The sequence below is a fragment of the Dromaius novaehollandiae genome, chromosome 1 (assembly GCF_036370855.1).
Source record: "Dromaius novaehollandiae isolate bDroNov1 chromosome 1, bDroNov1.hap1, whole genome shotgun sequence".
NCBI lineage: Eukaryota > Metazoa > Chordata > Aves > Casuariiformes > Dromaiidae > Dromaius > Dromaius novaehollandiae.
In genome coordinates, this window is record NC_088098.1 from 136,928,333 (window position 1) to 136,948,216 (window position 19,884).

A 19,884-nucleotide genomic window follows, 5' to 3' on the forward strand; every position below is an offset into this window, starting at 1 on the left:
CCGCCCCCGCTCCGGCACTGCTTGCTCCACCCCCACCCCCCCCGCTTCCTCTCCCGTCATGCCCTGCGTGGCGGGAGTTTCGGAGTGGTGGCGCGCTTCGCCCTGTATCCCTCCCCTCCCCCCTCCTCATCCCGCGGCCCAAAGCTGCCATGCGACCGGCCCGGCCCGGGTAGGGTAAGACAAGGCGCTGCCGGGGGGCGAGCGGCGTGGGGGGCCGGGCCGGCGCAGTTCTTGGGCCGTTGCTGGTGCGGGAGCCGCTTCGGCCGCGGGGAGGGAGGGCGGTGAGGCCTGGCGAAGGCTGCGGGCGGGGTGAGCGCGGCCGTTAGGGCCGTTTGGGGGCTGCCGCCGCCACCAGGCAAGTCGCCGGCGACCTGTGCGTGGTTAGTGGGCGGCAATTCATCCCTTCGCCAATTCAGTTCACAATATGTTGTGCAGCTTTCGATGAGCAGTGAGTTAATGTTTTGGTAAATAAATGTTGGAATACGTTTTTGAAACATGCTTAGGTTATCTGCATCTCTCAGTGCAAAGTTGCTTAATTTCACTCTAATCCTGTAGCTCTGCAAAGTTAACTGCATCCACGTTCTCTAGGTTAGGCTTTGTAATTGCTTTACAACGTGTGGCTTTCCTTGTTCTTAAAGATCAATCAACTCGGCTAGTTCTAAAACAATTTAATTTTGTTGTTGTTTCTTTTTGTAGAAAAAATGTCCAACTAGATTAATGTTTCAGCAGAGAAATCTTCCTGACCAAAAAAAAGAAAAATGGAGAGGCATACTGTTTTCTTGTAGAGGAATAAGTGTAAAGATAAAGAAAGATGATTCTGGGTGAGCAAGAACAACTCTTGTCCTACAATGGAGAAGTCCTCATATTTCAATTGTCAAAAACAAAGCATGTGGAAGGAGCAGCTGGTAAAATAACAAAGTTATCTGTCAGAAGAATGGTCTTTGACAGAGACACTAAACTATTTATTCAAAAATCTTCTGGACTATTCAGCATGCATGGTAATCACTTAGAGATTGAAATGATTTGTTGTAGCTGTACAACAGATTGCAGATCAGGAATTATTCTTCCCTGCATTCTGATGAAAAAGAAAAAACGGAAAAATGTTCTCAAATATCTCTTGTTGTTGCTTCACAGCTCCAATCAGTTTGAACAGTCCTTTCATTTTAAATTGGATTATGAGCTGAAAGAAGACATCAGGTTATTTACTGGTCCTTCAGTCTTGTGGAGGCATGCTAACAAGCTATACTACATCTCTTCTGATGCCTGCACGATTCTAAGTGCTCCTGTTCAACTTTCTTCCATTGTGTGGGCAGGTGAAATTGAAGATGAAGGTGTTGTTGTCTTAGGAATAAGAACTGCTTGCTTGCCAGAAAGCGAAGATGAACAAGAGTTTTCTACTTCAGATGGAGCTATCTGGGGTAATGAGTTCTTTGGATATGCAATTGAAACACACAAAATGATAACTGGCACATGCTTTATGCCTCATGCTTACAGCAGAGTGGTATCTTCCATCTGTGTCTGCAAGAAAGAGGTATTGAAAAAACAGCTCAGAATATCAGTTGTTGCCGTCACTCACAAGAATCAACTTATTTTTTTCCAAGATGGTCTCCCTAGAGGTGTTTGCGAGCTTCCATGTGAGAAACCCTGTTCAATAAAAACAGCTGTAACCAGTAGCAATGACTTGCTGTTTATTGTTTCTTTTGCCTCTGGAAATACTTGTGCTATATGGAGAGACAGCTTCCAGGTATTTGTGACCTTAAGCAACTTCCTTTTACTATTATAAAATAATTGTTTCTTCTTTTTTATATATTGTCTTATCTGGAGCTTCTGCAAGTGAAAAGCTACATTTTTAAGTTCTACAGCTTTTTATGTTGCTTCTGTTAAAACAACCTGTATAAAGTATCCGATTATTTTGCTTTTATTGCTTTCTCATATATCTGAAAATGAATCCTGAATCTAGTATTTAAGTCATTTTCTGAGTGTGAGCCAAAATTTCTGCTGTTAATCCAAAACTTATTTGGGGTAACAACTTACAGCTGTAAGGTGGTTATGGGTGTGCTTACATAATTTGCATTAGAGTGACACCAAACCAATATCATCTCGGTGTGTAAACTTCCTTTTGAAATTTACTAGCTTTATGAGTTTCACTTCCTAGTCACAGAAAGCATCATTTCATGGCAATGACAAGAAAATGTCTCACTTTAGTTTTCTAAAATCAGGAGAAACGAAGTTAACTACTAAGTTTTTTTTCTAATGCTCTGTCAAGGATTATGTAACTCTGGAAACTAAAAAAAAATGGTCTTATTTAGTCCTCAGGACTTTGTGTTTTATTAACACACAATTTCAGTTTTACTTCTCAATTATATTTAGGCACAATGCAGTAGATAAATTTATGAATGTCAAAAGTAAAATGTCTTTAGCTAATCTCAGAATATTAACAGTTTTAGATAAATTTTACAGGATTCAACTGTGCATCTGTTTGAGTACACTGAAAATTTGCATTCTCTGTAATCTGGAAAATGAGCTTTAAAGAGCTAATTTAAGTGGATAAATGAACTTTAAAGACCTAGTATCTCCAGAGTTACACAGGCTGTAAATGATGGAGTAAGGATCAGAGCTTGAAACTCTTCAAAATACTGTATTCCAGACACTTAAATAGGGTACCTCTCTCTAAAATGAGCAGGTTACACCAAAACTAAATCTCAAATACAAAATTCATTTAAATATATGTATTTTAATACTACTTCTACTGTAGGTTGCTTCCAAATGGCAAAAAGTGAAGTCTGTTCTCGTAGATGATTTTATTGGCTCTGGAACTGAGCAAATGTTACTGCTTTTTAAGGATGACTCCAGTACAGATGTGTTAAGTACATTCAGACTAACGGATTTTGGAGAGATCAACTATGCAGTAAGTTCAGCTTGCCTTTTCCCAGTTATTCAGTCTGTGCTTTCTAAACTAAAAAACTGAAGATTCCTTAAAGTATGTGTACAAAGTGAATTGAATGTGTATTGTGAAATGCCCTGAAGTTTTAATACAATACCCCTTTTTTAATTGTGAGATCGGGAGATAAAAGAGTTATCTGAAGAGATTATTCTGCTTTCTTGATAGCATCAGTGTTCTTTCAGGAAATTAAAACAATGCCATTGAAAATGCTTCGCATACATAAAAGGTTTGCTACAATACTTACCTTTTGGCTAAAAATTCCTAATTAAGACCATAGTCCACATTAAATATCTTCTCGTAATTGGATCTTTCTATTATGTACTGTCAATCTCTAATTGCTTTCAGAAGATAGTATTTTACCTTTAGATAGCATATTGTGATCCTTTTGGTTCTCTGATTTCTTTTCCTAGACTTTTATAATGGCATATTATAGTCTATACCTTGCTTTCTACTGTTAAATTAATTTATCTTTTTTAGAGTGATATTAACTATAAAGATGATGTTCCTACTGCAGAAGGATTTCAAGAGAATGGTTTGCTTACAATCCAGGCCCTTGAAACAAGATTACAGGTTTGTACTGAATAGTTCTGACTCCATGTTTACTTTAAATTACTTTTCTGTATCATTACATTATCTAAAAGGTGAGGTTAACAATTTTGTTTTTATTAGAGAAGTGGGTCAGAGAGAAATCAACATTATTAAGTGTCCATTCTTGAATCAGTGATAGGCTGTTTCAGTACAAACATGTTTGGATAATCTGAAGGGTCTGATTTATATTTTAAGTAAAATTTTGAGATAACACAGAAGCCATTCTATCACAGCTTTATAACAGCCATTTTACTCATAGACATTTAAATATCAATTTAATAATATCAAAATGTTTACTTCTTTTGCTCCAGATTGTTTCCTTTGAGATAGTGTAGTGCCAGGTTCTCAATGAGTGAGTTAATCCTGGAAGAAAAAAGGGAGTTATGGTGTGTTTCATTGTCTGTGGACTTTAGTGAAGTTGGCTTTTACTCTGGCTGATGTTTTTCCTCCTGTTACTACCTGTTTTATTAGAATAATTTTGCAAAGTAGAGCAAGTGAAGCTAAAAAGTACACCTCTTTTAATTAGCTTCATTTATAAAACAACCTTGGGGGAACTTGTTAAAGTCCAAATAATGAGTAGGACCATAGCTTTGCCTCCTACTGAAACTTGAGGATGCAACTTTCTTTCTACCTTTTGTTCTGTTAGCAAACACCTGGCATACTCTCTAAGATGTTCTAATGCAGTATTGTGCCTGGTCACCCTTTTCTACGCTAAATGGTAATAACTGACAAGATAGGAAGATTAAAAAAAAAAAAAAAAGGCTTTGGGAGATACCGTGAATCTCAAATTAAGTCAATGCTGTGAGGCTGTTGTTCGTTTCCAAAGACCACTTTAGATATGAGATAGGAGATAATTATTCCTTTCACTTTAGAATTAGTGAAAATTTAGGTAGTGTACAGTGTCAGTTTGCTCTCCAGCCTTTAAAAAGGAAGCAAATTAACTGGCAAAAGTTTAGTTTAGAACTGAAAGAAAAGGAGTGGTATGACCTATTAGGAAAAGACTGAAAAAGAAAGATTTTCTGGTTTCTTCTGATCAGAACAGACATCTAAAAAGACTTTCTCAATCTTCCAAAAAATAAGAGCTGTTTTTTGGAGGATACTGAATAATAGTTTTTCTTGTTTCCTGAAGGCAGAATAAAGTAGAAATTGGCTTCATTTTGACAACCTCTTGAGGTCCCTTCCAAACCTACATTTATACAGTTCTTCAGTTTGGAAATTAGAGTCCTATTGGCTTTTACATAGAGAAGTGCAAATTTTCTTCAGGATGCATTGCTTTCTGTTTCCTTTTGGGTAGTCTCTTATTTTAAATTTTAAATTGACTTATTTGCTACTATGCTCTTTCCTTGTTCATTACGTTACTTTCTTCTGCAAAATAGAATTTAGTTTCCATCTCTTTCTCTCATTTGTTGCTCCTTCCACTTTTGTCGTGAAGATTGTCTGCGATTGTCTGCCCTACCATTGACTGCTAGGAGTTCTGTGTAAGTTGTCCTTTGACTATGTGCTTCTCTTTAGACACCAGTTGGCTTTTACCTGTTGAGTTTTGTGAATCTGTGATCAAATGAACAGCCTAAGTATGTCCTATACTTTCTGCTGGTTCTGGTGGAAACAAGCTGCTGTCTGGAGATTTTGCCTGTCTTCTGATGATAAAGTCTTTCTGACAGAGGCACAGAGTCCTTCATAAGACTTGTTTTTTTTGTTGTTTTTTTTTAAGACATCTTATTGTTTCCCTCCCCAGAGTTAATTTTCAAACCATGTATTAGTACAAGGGCTATATGCAAGATATATATATATATAAATCTTATTTTGTTCTAATGCTGTAAATCCTTGATATCGATAACAAATTTGGAAGTAGACATGAATATATTTTTTAACCTTCATTTGCTTCCTTGTTAAGATCTTCATTGTTTCATTCATATGTTTCCCTGAATAGTAAAGTATTCTTGATTATTGTCATCTGATGTATAATTGTATTTCAAAGGTGTTTGTTTTGATGCAATAATGCATGGATCCTGCTTAGCCTGGGAATTTCCAAAGGTTATTTAGCCTTGAGTTGTTTCTGTTGATAGCTATAACCAAAACTCAAGTCTTGTAGAAATTTGTGGTCAAATTGTGCTGTGACAGTCTCTATGGTATCTCCTATTTTATGGCAAAGAAAAAAAAAATAGGAAATGCAGCCCTTTTTCATACCTCTATTGCTTACGCCTAAGTATTTCACATTTCAGCAGTTTTCAGTCGTACGAGAGGTTTGGCAGGATTGCATTGTGTTCTGCTGCATATAAGTAGGCTGTATTTAAGTTATATGCATTAATACATCTAAGTTGCATTTTGCAAACAGTGAAATTGTAAAAGCTATCAGTTTGTGTATTTTTGGAACCATTCTAAGTTTATCTTGTCTACAGTCTTTTGGGCTGGAATCCAGCCTGTTCTTCTCTAACGAGTTTTTTCTTTAACACTCACTGTAGTAATTTACTGTAGCAACTTACTAAAGAAGACTTCCTTCAGCAGACTAGTGCAGCTGCACTGCAACAGTTGTGGTCAGAGGGTTTCTCATGGTTCCGGTTGATTGCTCTGGCAGTAATCCCATGAGTCAGTTCACACCCCACCCCTAGCTAGTTAACAGTTTCCTGAGGACGGTAGTGCCAACTCCTTTTGACTAGGATTAAATGGTTAGGGAACCGTTTGGGTTGTTTGTTTTAAGGCAGGTATATTTTTGATAATGTTGACTTGGTGGGGGGAAGACATTTAAGAAATGTTCCGTGCATTTGATTTTTTTATTACCTTTTTTTGTCTAAGTTTCAAGGATTTCTTTTCCCATCTTTGCTTTGGATTGGCCCATTTTCTTTTTGACTTTTTTTCTTAAGGAATTTTAGCCACTTGAAGACCACAGAACCAGTTATTTACCATAACAGCAGCTTCAGCTTCTAGATCTGTAACACATTGTAGTTCAGTTATGTTTCCCTCTGGCTTTTCTTGTCTGCTTTTCCATTTTACCTTTGCTTTTCCCAATATTTTGTTAGTTTTAGCATTCATGAATCTTCCTTCCCATTTTTTTCCTTTGCTAAGGTGTCACAGTTCTTCTTGTGGTAGTTTTAGCTCTGTCTATACTGATATTTATTTATTTATGACTATTGCAACTTGAATTGCAATGTATTAAAATGCTGGCTGTTCTATCACTGTTCTATTTACTACTAAGTGTCTGCCTTAATACGCTTTGCTTTTGACAGTGATTCATCTGTTCCACTGTTCATGCTGGATTTTCTCAGTGTTCTTGTTTGGTTCTGTACTGTGATATTTTTATGTTAATGTTTATTTTCTATTTTGAGGTGATCTAGTTTTACTTTCTTAGCTTCACAGTGCAAAGATCATGACCTCTGCTGACAGTACATCTTAGCACGTGACACACAGAAACAAGTGAAATGCATATCCTCAGACAGTTGCTGGGGGGGCGGTTGTTCAGTCTTGGTTTTGTCATGTGCTAAGTTTCAGGTCTCTTTCCTATATTGCTTTTATGGGGGAGAAAAGGCTCTCAAAAGTCAGATTGGTCAGCAAGCATAAATCTGTGAACCTTTGGCTATTTTGATTGTTTCTTAGTCTGTGCTTCCCCATTGTTTTTTCTGTTTCTTGACTATATACTCAGGAGTCACCAGTGGGAATAAGTAATGTTTCCATATTCTGGTGACTGTGCTTGGGAAAGGGCTATAAAAACATCTTTGTTCTTTTTTCTTTCTCGTCTTCCCCCCATCTCCCTCCCCGAGTCTGGCACTGCCATATTGCTTGGAAGCTGGTACTTACAATGCATGGTTTGAGAGGTGGAAATCTGTTTTTCGTTTGTTTGTTTTTAAACAGAATTTATCTTGATGAATGCTATTCACTCTAAATGCCCTTTTGCTGTTACAGCCTGAGCAGATGGCATCACTTCTCTTAGATGAAGTGCTTTTTATTAAGGCCTGACAGTTGGTTTTGATTGATCCCAAGATTTTATTTGAATTTAAAGGTTGGTTTTGCATTCCAATGACCAGCTTTTTTCTCTGGCTGATGGCCTTACACTTCTCAGGACCTTGATTTCCAGAAAATAGCTTTTCAGGAGCTTGCTTAAAGTCTAAGGAGCTCGAGCTGGCATGCACTTCTTTACTTAGAAGTGACCTACATGTATGTCTGTTTGTAAAACTCAAATCTTCAGAATACTTGCTTGACCTATAATCAATACAAATATTGAGAAGAAATCTAAACTGATATAAATGGAAAAATGAAGCAGGAAGCAATAATGAAAGATTCAAATATATATATAGTTTGAGAAAATATACCTTAGAAGTTTTATCTTAAACTCTAGGTTTAAAACTGAAAGTCCAAGACTTAGATGCATATTTTGGCCACAAAGTAACCTGACTTTCACATTTTTAGAAGGTTTACTTAAGGAACACCAGGACCTTGTGATACTTGCGTAAAATGGAAAGCTGAAAGATATGTTTTCGTCTACTGCAACCAATTCATGTTGAAGCTACAAACATAAGTCTAACGATTGTTTTATCTTTTACAGGCTGGTTACACCTCTATTCGAGAGCTACAGCACCATTTAAGGCTCAAAAAGAAGGTTATTCTTGAATCTTGCAGAGCATTAACAGATCTCGTCCAAGAAAGAAGCCATATCCCACCAACCGCAAAAAAGGTAAAATGCAGAAGAGAGTGCAGATCACAGAGAGATCCCTTCTGAGTTATACCGAGACATTTTTAGATAATGCCACACTCAACTGCTTGTTACTTTCACTAGTAGAGATAACCGCTATCAAAACTCTTTAATCTGCTTCAAATAAAGTCTGGTTCATTGCCTTAGCCTGCCAATGAATATAGATAGGAGCAAATTTAATTGTCTTTGCTTGAAGTTGATTTGCACAGTACCTCTTGACAGCTGAACCATAGCAGGAGTAACCTCTCACAGAGGGTGACAAACAGTAAGGGAATTGTACAGTCTTTATTGGCACAGCTGCCTGCAAATTGTATATCTGTCTAACATTACAAAAGAATGAACTATGATGTATCTGTGTAAGCAAAATTGATTTATAATGGAGGGAGAGTGAACTGTGGGCTGAGAAGGTAATAGAGTTCAGGAAGATGTTATCTCAGTCGGTTGCTATAAATAAGCATCCTGATTTATTTCAGATGGAGGTGATTTTCATTTTAGTTAGTGTTGTAGTGCCTTTCAAGTCAGTCAAGTTCAGACAGCAAAATCTACCAAGCAATTAACACCATAATTTAAAATAGCTTTTAATACCTTAAATCTGTTTTGGACAATTAATTGTATGACAAATCAGGAGTTATACTTACCAAGTTTACAAGGAGAGGATGAGCTGTGCTTGTCATGATATCATGTACTTTGAGGGAAAAAATGCATTTATATCATGTAGACCTCTTGTAAAGAATAAGCTAGTTCATATAGATTTCATTTTAGGTATCTTAAAAGCACTCCCTATGACCATTTTGCGATAAAACACTAAGTAATGCAGTGTTAAAAGAAATAATATCTGCACTTAATTTATCTAAACAAACATTTTTCTATAAGGAAGGTCTTGTCTCTCTCTGGGATGATACAGAAAATCCTCTTCATTCTCTTAATAAAGAAGCATCGCTGATATCTAAAGTTCCAGAGCACTTTATAGAGAAATTGTGGCAACGTGTTGTGGGCGACAGATTGGTAGTTGGAGTAGAACTAACTGAACCATTTAACTTGTAAGTATATACAATTATTTAATAATTTCACTGAGTAATTTTATAGAAATTTGGTGTGCAGAGTAAGCCCTGCAGTAACAAGAGTGGAGTTTTTCACTTACACATCTATATATAGTGTTTCAAGTGTGTTTTTTGCCAGTATTGTTGCTGCTTGCTTCTCTCCATCTCCATGCAAGAAATGGGTTATATAGCCAAAAAACAGTTGTGTCAGTATAACCACATCTTTACTGGAGATTTTTTTATGACGAAGTTTGCTGTGACAAAAATCGTGCTCCTTTACAGTCCAGATAGACGTAGCTGTGCAGACATCAATATGTGGTGTAGAGAGAGCTCTATTTTAACTGTAATGTTCCTGCTGCTTTTGCATTAACTTCTTGCTGTTCCTAAACAGAGAATGATTTGCTTAGAGAAGAATGTAGAAGAAAACATTTTAAATTCTCTGACCAACTTGATAAATATTCTGCTTTTGAATTGAATTATGCAACAGTCAGGTACCTAATCAAATAAGGTATTTGCTAAGGTGATGTATCATGTAGATCACATGGAACACACATGCATACATTGCTCAAAGCTACTCTTTAAAATTATTTTTTTGTTCATTTTAATTGCTCAGTTCCAGTAGTGAATAGTGTTAAGAGCAGATAATGCTCAGCTGATGTCGTTTCCCCCCATTAAGGGGAGGGAAGAAAGGGGCCGAGCTAATTTGGAAGGCAGTTTAAAAAGAAACAAGATTACCTGAAGCAAAAATTTGGGATATGCATTGCATGTAAACTTTTTTGGAGTCAGAACTTACTTTTGACCTATATTCCCACAAGCAGTGTAGCTGAGACTGCGTAGGGTAAGCTTGAAGAGTATAGATGCCAGTGAAAATCATTCAAGTAATTGGGAGGGAGCTGAGCTATTACGCCCTTTAGCCATTCTGCTGGAGCTGCGGGTATGTTATTTCTCAACTGCCAGACTGCAATAACTTTACAAGAAAGTTGACCTCATCTTCTTGACAGCATCTGTTAAGAGCCACTGAGGCAAGTGATTGTTTTTGCCTTTCCGGTGTTTATTTTTCTAGCTGTGATGGCAATGACTGTTTTTTTTTAAATGAAATACCTAATCCCTGTATAGCCCCAGAAATGCTCAGAAGATTTGGAACTGTTCTTTAAAAAACAGCAGCAATATTGCACAGTTGAGAAGAGATCTGTGAAGATGAAGTCATTTGTCAAAGGTTACCTGGTAGGCTAGCAGCAAAATCTAGGTTTTCTGGGCTCCAGTTCATATACAGCAGCCTGTGGTTTTGGGGGAAGGGCTTTGCTTTCTTTCTGCCACCAACACTGTCTTTCCTGATTATTATTATTTTTTTTTTTGTGCACGTGTGTGTGTGCGTGCACGCGTGTGTGTGCTTCATACTAAGGCAAGATTGCAAGGATGTGTTAGATTGTATTGTTACCTGGTGACACTTCTTTATAAAGAAGAGAATTAGACATTTATAAGGCTTTCAAATGTCAGTGACATCTTGAGACTGAATTGATTGACAGAATAAAATGTTCACTGAAACAGTAATAGCAGGATTTCTTGAAAGAACCCCATGTTCACTGAATAAAGCATTTTATACATTTCAGGAAATTACTGCATCTTTAAGGTAATAGTATTTTAAGTCTTTTTACTCTCTACATACAATTTTGTTTGAATATCTATAGAACAATATAGAATATCAGAAGGGCTGTGTCCTTTTAGTCCTCAAAGGTGGCAAAATTGATACTTTTTATTAAAAGAAAATTAACTCTTTAAGTTACAAATGTCACAGAGCATCTTCATGGGTAATACGGAATTTGCAATATTTTCAAGGTGAATTAGACTCCCAAATTTTATTGCCTTTCAGTTGAAATTAGGCATCTAACTCCTAGAAGCTCCTAGAAATTTAGTCTGTATTTTGAAAATCCTAATACCATACTTGGATGAAAGAGTTATTTAAAGTACTTAAACTCTTTTGAACAGTCTATGAATTAACATGGAATGATATTGGTGCTTATGCAAGTATTAAGTGTTTGTATATATCTGCAAAGTTGTTTGTCAGATGGCAAAATATGAGCTGGGAGTCCAATAACCCTGTATGGATTTTTACAGGTCGCTGGGTGATGTCAGTTTATCCTTAGTAATGGATCAAGACTTCACTTTGATTTCTCCAATTATTGAGTGTCAGAATAAAATCATTACACTGAACAAAGCCTTTTCAGCATTGGCTATCTCTTCATGTCAAATTGAACCACCTCCAAAAAAGATGAAACTGGACTTTCATAGCAAGAGTGATCTGAAAAAAGAGCTTCATAAGAGGAGCTTGAAGATTCAATTGGATGGAGCAAAAACATTCATTGCTGTCACCAGCCTTTCACCATTGTTGGCATTTCATAGTGTACGTTGCACAGTTCTTCTACATGCGAAGAAACAAAAACATCAGAGTGATAGTTTACAGAAGAGCAAAAAGATTACTTTACTGTGTGGGAAAATTCTGTTAAGTTTGGAAGATATTTCACATGGAAAATATTCAGTAAAGATGTTAAGGGATAATGGTTACTGTGCAGGTAAATAAGTCGATGCAATTTGAATTTATAGAAGTATGGTTAATTCTTATTTTTATTCTATATCATACTAAGCTAAGTTTTCTGTGCTGTAATCTTATCTGTCATTTTGAACACAACGTGGATAAACCTTTTGCGGACTAACAGCTAGGTAAAATACAAGAGAATTGGAAAAATTTTCAAACAGATAAATGTTAAGTGAATTACTTTAAGGTTTTGTGCTAACATTAGTGCTGAAGTGCATCTGGAGAGGTAAACTTTGAATATAAATCTGAGTACAGAATGTTGCAGCCTATTTTATTTTTTTCTATGAACGGGAAATTTACTGTTGATTAGATGCATACTTATTTTACAACATACTAGATCTTAAATAATGGTAAAGGAACTGAAGTTCTTGCTCATCTGCACAGCTCTAAATTAGTTTATTTTTATTTGTTTTAAGGTTCTTGATTGAACTGATTTCTAATTCAGCTTCTGCTAGTGTGTTCCACTGTTCTCTGAATTGTCTGCTATGAATTTTATTTTCTTTCTTCTTTTATTGCTGTATCATTGGCCAAAGTCAACATGTCATCTTAGTATCACAGTAGGCTATTAACGGTTTTCTTTTGGCAAGGTGACATTTATCTTTAGAGCTCTCTATATGGGAGGTGGAGGGGGTCTGTTAATCAGCTAGCCATTTTGCTCAACAGAAGTAGACGTAGGAATTTAGGTGAGAAAATTCCCAAAGTACTGAATGCTGAGGTATAGACTCTTGAAGTAAAACCAGGAATGTGAACTAAAAATCTAATCTGATTTGTTGCATACAGCATGATCAAAATATTTAAGTAAAATATATTTTTTTACTTCACTTTCTTGCAGGTTCCTTGGAAGATATCCTTGCTGTCCTTGCAGTATCTATCAGATTCTCCTTTCAGATTGTCTCTTCTGATTGCACATTGGCTCCTGTAAATTCATGGTTACTGGGAGAAATGGAGTGCACACCATTTAAGGAATGCCATGACAATCTGTTCTGTCATAAAGTGGGAAATCTGCATGGTACAGTTCTTAATTGGACCCTGAAAACTCCATTTGAAGGAGTTCTAACCTTGTTTTGCAGGTAGAATTGGTCAAAAAATGTAGAGTTTACTTGTCTTTTGTATAAACTTTTTTATCTTTACACTGATTCTTAATGGTATTTCTCATAACCAATAGCCAAGTAGAATTATTTTCAAATCAAAACTGTCAGACCTATCTGAATTGCATTGTCTTATTTTGTCTGTGCCAGAACACTGAATTAGAAATAATTCTAGTCTTTCTGAATGGGTTCTTGGTACTATCTCTTTTGTTCCTTTCACTGATCTGCATCATAATTTTATATTAATTAATTGTATTATACATTATAATTTTTCTTCAACAAATGTTGCTTTAAAAAATTATATATATATCTCCTTTAGGGGATGTTTAAAAAGCAAGGTCATGCCAAATTTAAATTAATCCTTTTTTGTAAAGGAATGAAACATTTTTTTCATGTAATTTAGTAACACTACCTCAGAAAAAAATCTTATTCTAATTCTGCATGTTTCTGATGTATATACTTCCTATCTACCGCAGTTTTTAAAGGAAATAATCTGGAGTCTGGATGAATTTTCCTTTTCTGATGTGGATTGTTGGACTATAGACTATAGAATTTCTCACATTATACTAAACAAGTTAGTAATTGTTTATGATTCAGCTGGATAAGGTTCACAATGTGTAAAGTACTTCTTTTCAGGAGAGGAAATGTTCGTCAATTCTTGAGTTCAAGCTTAAAAAAAAAAAGAAAGGAAAGGTATATCTCTTAGTACTTTCTAATTTATAATGACGTCAATCTTTTACTCAAATTTGGAGTTGATTTATTTTGTTTTATATAAAGAATAAAGGCTGAAATGTTTAAGAAATCCTTCAGTAAAATTAAGTGTCTTAACACGTTAAGTTACCTGATATTCACTTTTTGTACAATTTTGCCTTAATATTCAGTTAATTAACTGTGTATTTTTGGTATAACTATGGCTATATTTTCTGTGTTTTTTCCTCCTTCTTCAGATTGATCTTTTATTCAATCAGCATATTTCTGTGATAGGTGAAAGCTACAGATTGTCCTTGCAAAAAACAGATTATTTTCACAGCTTTTCCACATTGAAGCTTTTCCACAAACTATATCTGTTAACTGAGTTAAAAATAATGGAAATTTAAGATGAAATATAACTAATGTAAGAAAAAATGAGTGGCTTTCTGATCTGTGTGAGAAAACTGGCTTTCTTTTTCTTTTTCTTTTTCTTTTTCTTTTTTTCTTTTTCTTTTTCTTTTTCTTTTTCTTTTTCTTTTTCTTTTTCTTTTTCTTTTTCTTTTTCTTTTTCTTTTTCTTTTTCTTTTTCTTTTTCTTTTTCTTTTTCTTTTTCTTTTTCTTTTTCTTTTTCTTTTTCTTTTTCTTTTTCTTTTTCTTTTTCTTTTTCTTTTTCTTTTTCTTTTTCTTTTTCTTTTTCTTTTTCTTTTTCTTTTTCATCAAAGGCATCTTCCAAGAAGCTAGTCTGCCAAACCCAGTGAATAAAACATTTCACAAACTTAGCATTCTCCTTAGTTAGTGTGATTGTTGATCTATCACTCTGTCATGTGCTACACTTGTATTGAGGGGAGTAGCTTCCCTGATGGTTACTATAGCCAGCACTATATTTTTCTGGTCTCTTAACAAAAATCGGACATTCATAATTAAGTGCAACATTCCATCGCTGCTGACTATTCAGAAAAGACAATTGTGGGCCACCTAATATCCATGCATTGCATTTCTATTGATATTGACAATCTATGAATATAAGTGATATTTTTTTTTCCACCCCTAAATGCAAACCACACAACACATCTCCCTTGTACTATCATACATGGCCTTTATGTACAAACACTTGTTTCTATAAGAAACAAGTTATGCTTGTGTAACCCTAACTGTGGGCATATATTTCAGCTCAGAAAATATTTATATTACTGAATCCTGCTTGGGTGTCAGTTCTTTTGATACACTGGCTAGTGGGCACTCCATTAGAAAGCCATTGCTTGCTCTTTTGTGTACAGTATATATAATAGTTAAAACCATAATCAGCCTAAACTTTTCCCTGTTTGATGTAAAGTAGCTTTATTATATTTTCCACTAGAGAATTTTGAAGATACAAGGAAGACTTCAGGTAGCTTTAATAATAATATTCTTATTTTACAGAAATCTGACTGTCTTGTTCCAGTGCCTTCATAGCCTCACTAGAGTTCTCCGACCAAGCAGTGATATAAAACTTTTGAGATCTGGAAGCAAAGATATACTTACTGACCAGTTAGCACTGGCTTTGGAAAAAGAAGTGCTCATCTCAAGGAATTGTTTCTCCTCAAAAGAAAACAAGTCTGAAAACAGTTTGACATTGGCCAATGAGACTGGCAAGAAAATTGGTGATGCTCCTGTGGCTTCTTTCCTGGACAGTGAGGAAGGAGTTCAGCAATTCAGAAAGAAGCTTCAGAATGAACGGGAAGAGAGTGTGCTAAGTATGAATCAAACAATGAATGGTGCCCTTTACCAGGAAATTGCTTTGAAAATAGCAGAGGCTCAGCTCCATTCTGATATGATTGTGTGGAGACTGAGCAAATCCTAGAGACTATTGTCTCAAAATTTATTTTGAATAAAGTTTTAATAAAATTATACTATTAAATACTATTTATATTTTCATAGGTACTTGTTCATATAACTTTTTATTCTATAACTCAGGTATTTCTAAATATTGGTATTTTGGCAGATGACTTGTAGCTAGTTTAACAAGAAATTAATATTAAAAATAGCTGGTTCATTATATCGTTATAGATCTCTAAAATATTATTTCTTTAAGGTATTTTCTAATAAATTTCATCTGAAGTCATAGTTCTTGAACTGTAAATGAATTATATTTGAAAAAATTGAGGCATGTACTGCCTAAAATAGTGCTATTAAACTTGTAAGATGACTGTTCACACAGACAATAAGCTTTTTTAGAAATCTTAAGACAAAGTTATAAAAAGAATTTAAGTTAAGCACCCAATTTGAATTCATAATTGGAGTAGGGGATTCAAGAAATTCATGGAAGAGGCAGGCAGTCGTCTTGCTATTTCAAGTCTTTGAAATAACCTAGATTTAGTAGTACCACCTGAGGGGGAGAAAATCTGATTGGACCTGCAACCCTATTTTCTCTAGCCCACCGTCAGATCTGAGGCATTTTGGAATATCTATTGAGACTGGAGAAACTAGATTAGGCCTTTTGGAAGAGGTCAAGGAACTCCTGAATGTTCACTGTCATAAAATTCCATCAAATGTGAGATCTATCCCCACCCATAATCCTATGGTGGGGCTAATCCAATTGGTAAGTCCTGGAGGTGACTCCCCTTCCCTGGACTTTAACCTACCCTCAGTGCCAGAAGACTTTCTTGTTCACTCCCTGAGTCTTAAATGATTATCTACTGATACAAGCTGTTCAGTAGTTTTGACCTGTCTCAAGTATCTTAAATAATGGATGACTCTGTGCCTGTTCTTCCTGTCATCTCTGGTTTAAAGAAGATACCACCTGTGTGTCTGGGAAGAGAACTGCCCATGATCTTGCAGCTACTACTTCTTGACATAGTTGCTGTTTTGATCAATTTTTTCCATCATAGTTTTACGTTGTTAGTGTCATAAGTGGCAGAATTTATTTTGCTTCCTTTGTCTCTACTTTATGTAAGTAACAAATTCCAAGTGTTTGTCACCTTTTTTCTAAAGGTGTCGGAATTTTCCTTTTTAGTTTTCCTGTAAACAAAGCTTTAATAGTTAACATGCACTCTAATAAGAGTTTGGAAGGAAGAATATAAGCTATTGACTGATTTAAAAGAAGACTGACCTTTTAAAATGATTCTATATATGCGTTTATTTAACAGGAAGTTTGAATGTTGTATAGATGCCCTCCAGAAGCAAGAGAGAGTCTACTGGCAAATTCTTTTCAAGTAGTGATGTTTTTTAGTCCAAAGTGTCTTCTCATTTTTGGCAATAGGAGTAAAGGAGTGCATATCTAAAGAAAAAGCACTAGCTAGAAAAACAGTACATGAGAAAACATTTCCTGTTTTTTATAATTTCAACACCATTTATTGATGTAATTTCACTTCTGAGATATTCAGAAGCATTTAGTGTCTCCCTTTTAGGACATATAGAAGGGAAGTTTGCATGAAAATGTCAAAAAATGACTTAAGAAATGGTCACAGGCATGTGAAAATTTTGATATTCACTGGATGCAAGAGAATCACAAAAAATACCTTTGTTTTTTAAGCTGTAGTTCTGCTCGGCCCAGAGTCAAAGCTAGAGTTTATTGTAAGGGCTTGGCAATTAATTGTCACTGAAATTTCCGGGGAAAAGTACCTTGTTAATAAATGCTTTCAAATGAAGGGAAGAACTTCAAAATGTAATCCTGTAGCTTGCATTTAAGGGCTCTACCTTGGTAAGCCAGATGAGTAGAAACTTTCAGAGCAACGAAACTGCTATTCAGCTCAAGACACTTGAAGGAGTTTACGCAAAGCAGCGTAAACAGTCCAGCAATTCATTTTTATTAGCACTTGTTTAACAACCTGGTATAATGTAGTAATTAACCTTAGTATGTGCATCTGTCTCTAAAGAGAAACTTCTACTTGTATTCTCATCCCTTTATTAAACTAGTAGAGAGGAGTGAATGAAGAAAAGCTACTAAAGAAAAGAGTTGCCCATTTCTACTTTCTTGGAGTTCTGACTTCACTTATTTAGAAGCAGCAAACAGAAATCATGGAAGTGTGGAAGGGAGAAGGAGTCACATAATTATTAGAGTAGAATAATAACCCATTCAATAACATGTTGCTATTAAAGAGTTTTTCCAGAGGTGTGAATGCTTACTTTGCAGATCTTCATCAGATGAGATCATTATAAGCTTTCCTAATGCCCTGAAGGACTCCTGTGAATAATTTTCAAAGTGACCAGTAATGCATGATGACATGGCACAAGTTTCGCTGATAGTGGTGCAAGTGGTATATATGCTGCATATGCATAGGAGATATTTTTACAGCACTAAGAATATCCGTTCATGTGCCAAAATCTAAATTGACTGCTAGAAATACTGGGGGGGGGGGGAGGGGGATCTGCTTGTGTGCTCCTTTGGGCCTGGGATCATGGAAAAAGGGGACTAGTTTGAACACAAGTATTTCAGGCTCTGCAGGATCTCTTCTTCATACTGTCTGCTGTGGAAATTTGTTTAGAGGTATATGCTTTCCTTCACTTACTTTTCAGAGGTAAAAGCAACTAAAGAAGTTAACTTTCAGTTTATTTAGGCTATCGTGACGATTAATCTTGGCACATGCTGGTGTTCAAATGGAGAGTCCAAATTGCATTGACTAAGAAAACTACTTAAGTTGGTTCAATATGTTTCTATCATGAACAGCTGGAGCCGCATTTTCTAAATTTCCATATTGTGAGCTCTGCAAGTGCTTTTTGAGCAAGTCATTTGAGAAATGAAGTCAATTAATGGCAACAGCAATCCTAGTTCCTGGGGAATGACGTTGCCTGGAAATACCTGATAAAATCATTGAATGCTTGATTGTTGTAGATTCCCTTTTCCCTGATAGCGGATTGAATCCAGGGAGATATGATAACAACCAACAGAACACTTTGTTAATAAAGCTGTTAACTGATAGCAGATAACTATTCACGCAACATATTCCTTCACACACTTGCTTATAACTATCTGGTTGAAGCAACAGCTGGGAAATCCATCCCAACCCCTGGGACCTCTGGCTTCCAGGTAGGTGGTCAGAACGTCCCTCAGAGGACCCTTTTCTTTCTCAGGTGTGTGTATATAATCCTGTAGTCTTTGCATGTAGCATTCACTGCCTGGTAGGAGTTCTACAACCCACTGTTAACACTTGTGTGTGCTAGTGGCTTTGTGTACAGTCAGCAGGCTCTTGGTGTCCCGAATTTATCTGTTCTTGTGGATTTAGCTGGACCATATCAGTTTCACATGCTGCTTCTCAGCATGTTATTTTCCTTTCTTCAGCCTGCTGTTTTCTGGTAACTTTGTCCATTTGCACCTCTAGAACCCATTCACACAGGACAGGCTTTCTGACATGTAAACTTTTTAGAAGGTAGTAAAATTATGCCCAGAGCCAACTTGTTTTAACCTTAAAAAGAGCGCATCCTAGTGCGAGTTTAAATACAGTTTTGATTGCTGAAAACCAGCAGGCATTAGAAATGGTTCTACATCTCTGCCCAGGGCAGTGATCAGCATGCGGACAATGTACCTTGCAACAGCTTTATTGCCAACCATTTGGGAAGACTTTGGATGCAGAAGGGAAGCCTGGTATAGGAAATACAAGTTGTCATGCCTAAATGTTCTTGTTTGTCTATCAAAGCACTTCTAAAGCCAAGATGATTTAAAGCATAAGAAGAATCAGGAAAAACCTGACTGCTCTAGAGTATTTTTTGTTGGATAGTAATATTTCCTTTTTATATAACTTATTTTCTTTTATAATCAACCAACAGGCTGATAATCAACCAGCTGGATTGTTTATGGTAGCAAGAGTTAAGCCTCCTCTCTCAGCTACTAATTTGTTTCTCCACAGCTTGTGACAATTTGGGAACCATGACTGTCTCATGACTGTTCTTTTTTGAATCGTGCTGACTGTGCTAAGGAGACAAAATAATAATGCTAGTATATTTATCCATGAACAAGTTACTCATTACAGACTATTAAAAAAGATGATAGGGACAGCAAAAGTCGTATCCATATAATGGGAGTTTTCTTCTCCTTACCTCCCTACTCTTCTTGAAGTTTAAAGGAGTGGAAGCTAAGTGTTGGTGCAAGGATTTAAAAGCTTGAATAGAGTTAATGGCAAGATAGGGTTTTTCATTTGTTTTTATTTGTTTGTTTTTGGTTTGGTTTGGTTTTGGCTTCTTTTCTCTGCATTCTAGACATGCCACTGGGTAGGAACAAAGTGATGACCTTGATTCAGTACAGGAGTTTCAAGGCAAAAGAAAAGCCTTACCAAATGCTCCCG

At 36.0% G+C, this 19,884-nt stretch overlaps 1 protein-coding gene across 6 annotated transcripts; it reads left to right on the top strand.

The window, feature by feature from the left end:
- The first annotated feature begins 40 nt into the window (after nt 1-40).
- Nucleotides 41-15,529, top strand: FANCB (FA complementation group B). Of its 6 annotated transcripts, none has more exons than XM_026110177.2 (9): nt 41-169; nt 697-1,744; nt 2,756-2,908; nt 3,422-3,514; nt 8,070-8,198; nt 9,090-9,256; nt 11,372-11,826; nt 12,682-12,919; nt 15,047-15,529. In XM_026110177.2, the coding sequence occupies exons 2-9, from the start codon at nt 812-814 to the stop codon at nt 15,465-15,467; spliced, it is 2,589 nt and encodes an 862-aa protein (XP_025965962.2). In that variant the 5' UTR covers nt 41-169; nt 697-811; the 3' UTR covers nt 15,468-15,529. The 6 variants fall into 6 exon arrangements, with proteins under 6 accessions (XP_025965962.2, XP_025965961.2, XP_025965964.2 ...); XM_026110176.2 differs by having other exon boundaries at nt 49-174; XM_026110179.2 differs by having other exon boundaries at nt 49-174; nt 2,843-2,908.
- Nucleotides 15,530-19,884: the final 4,355 nt, after the last annotated feature.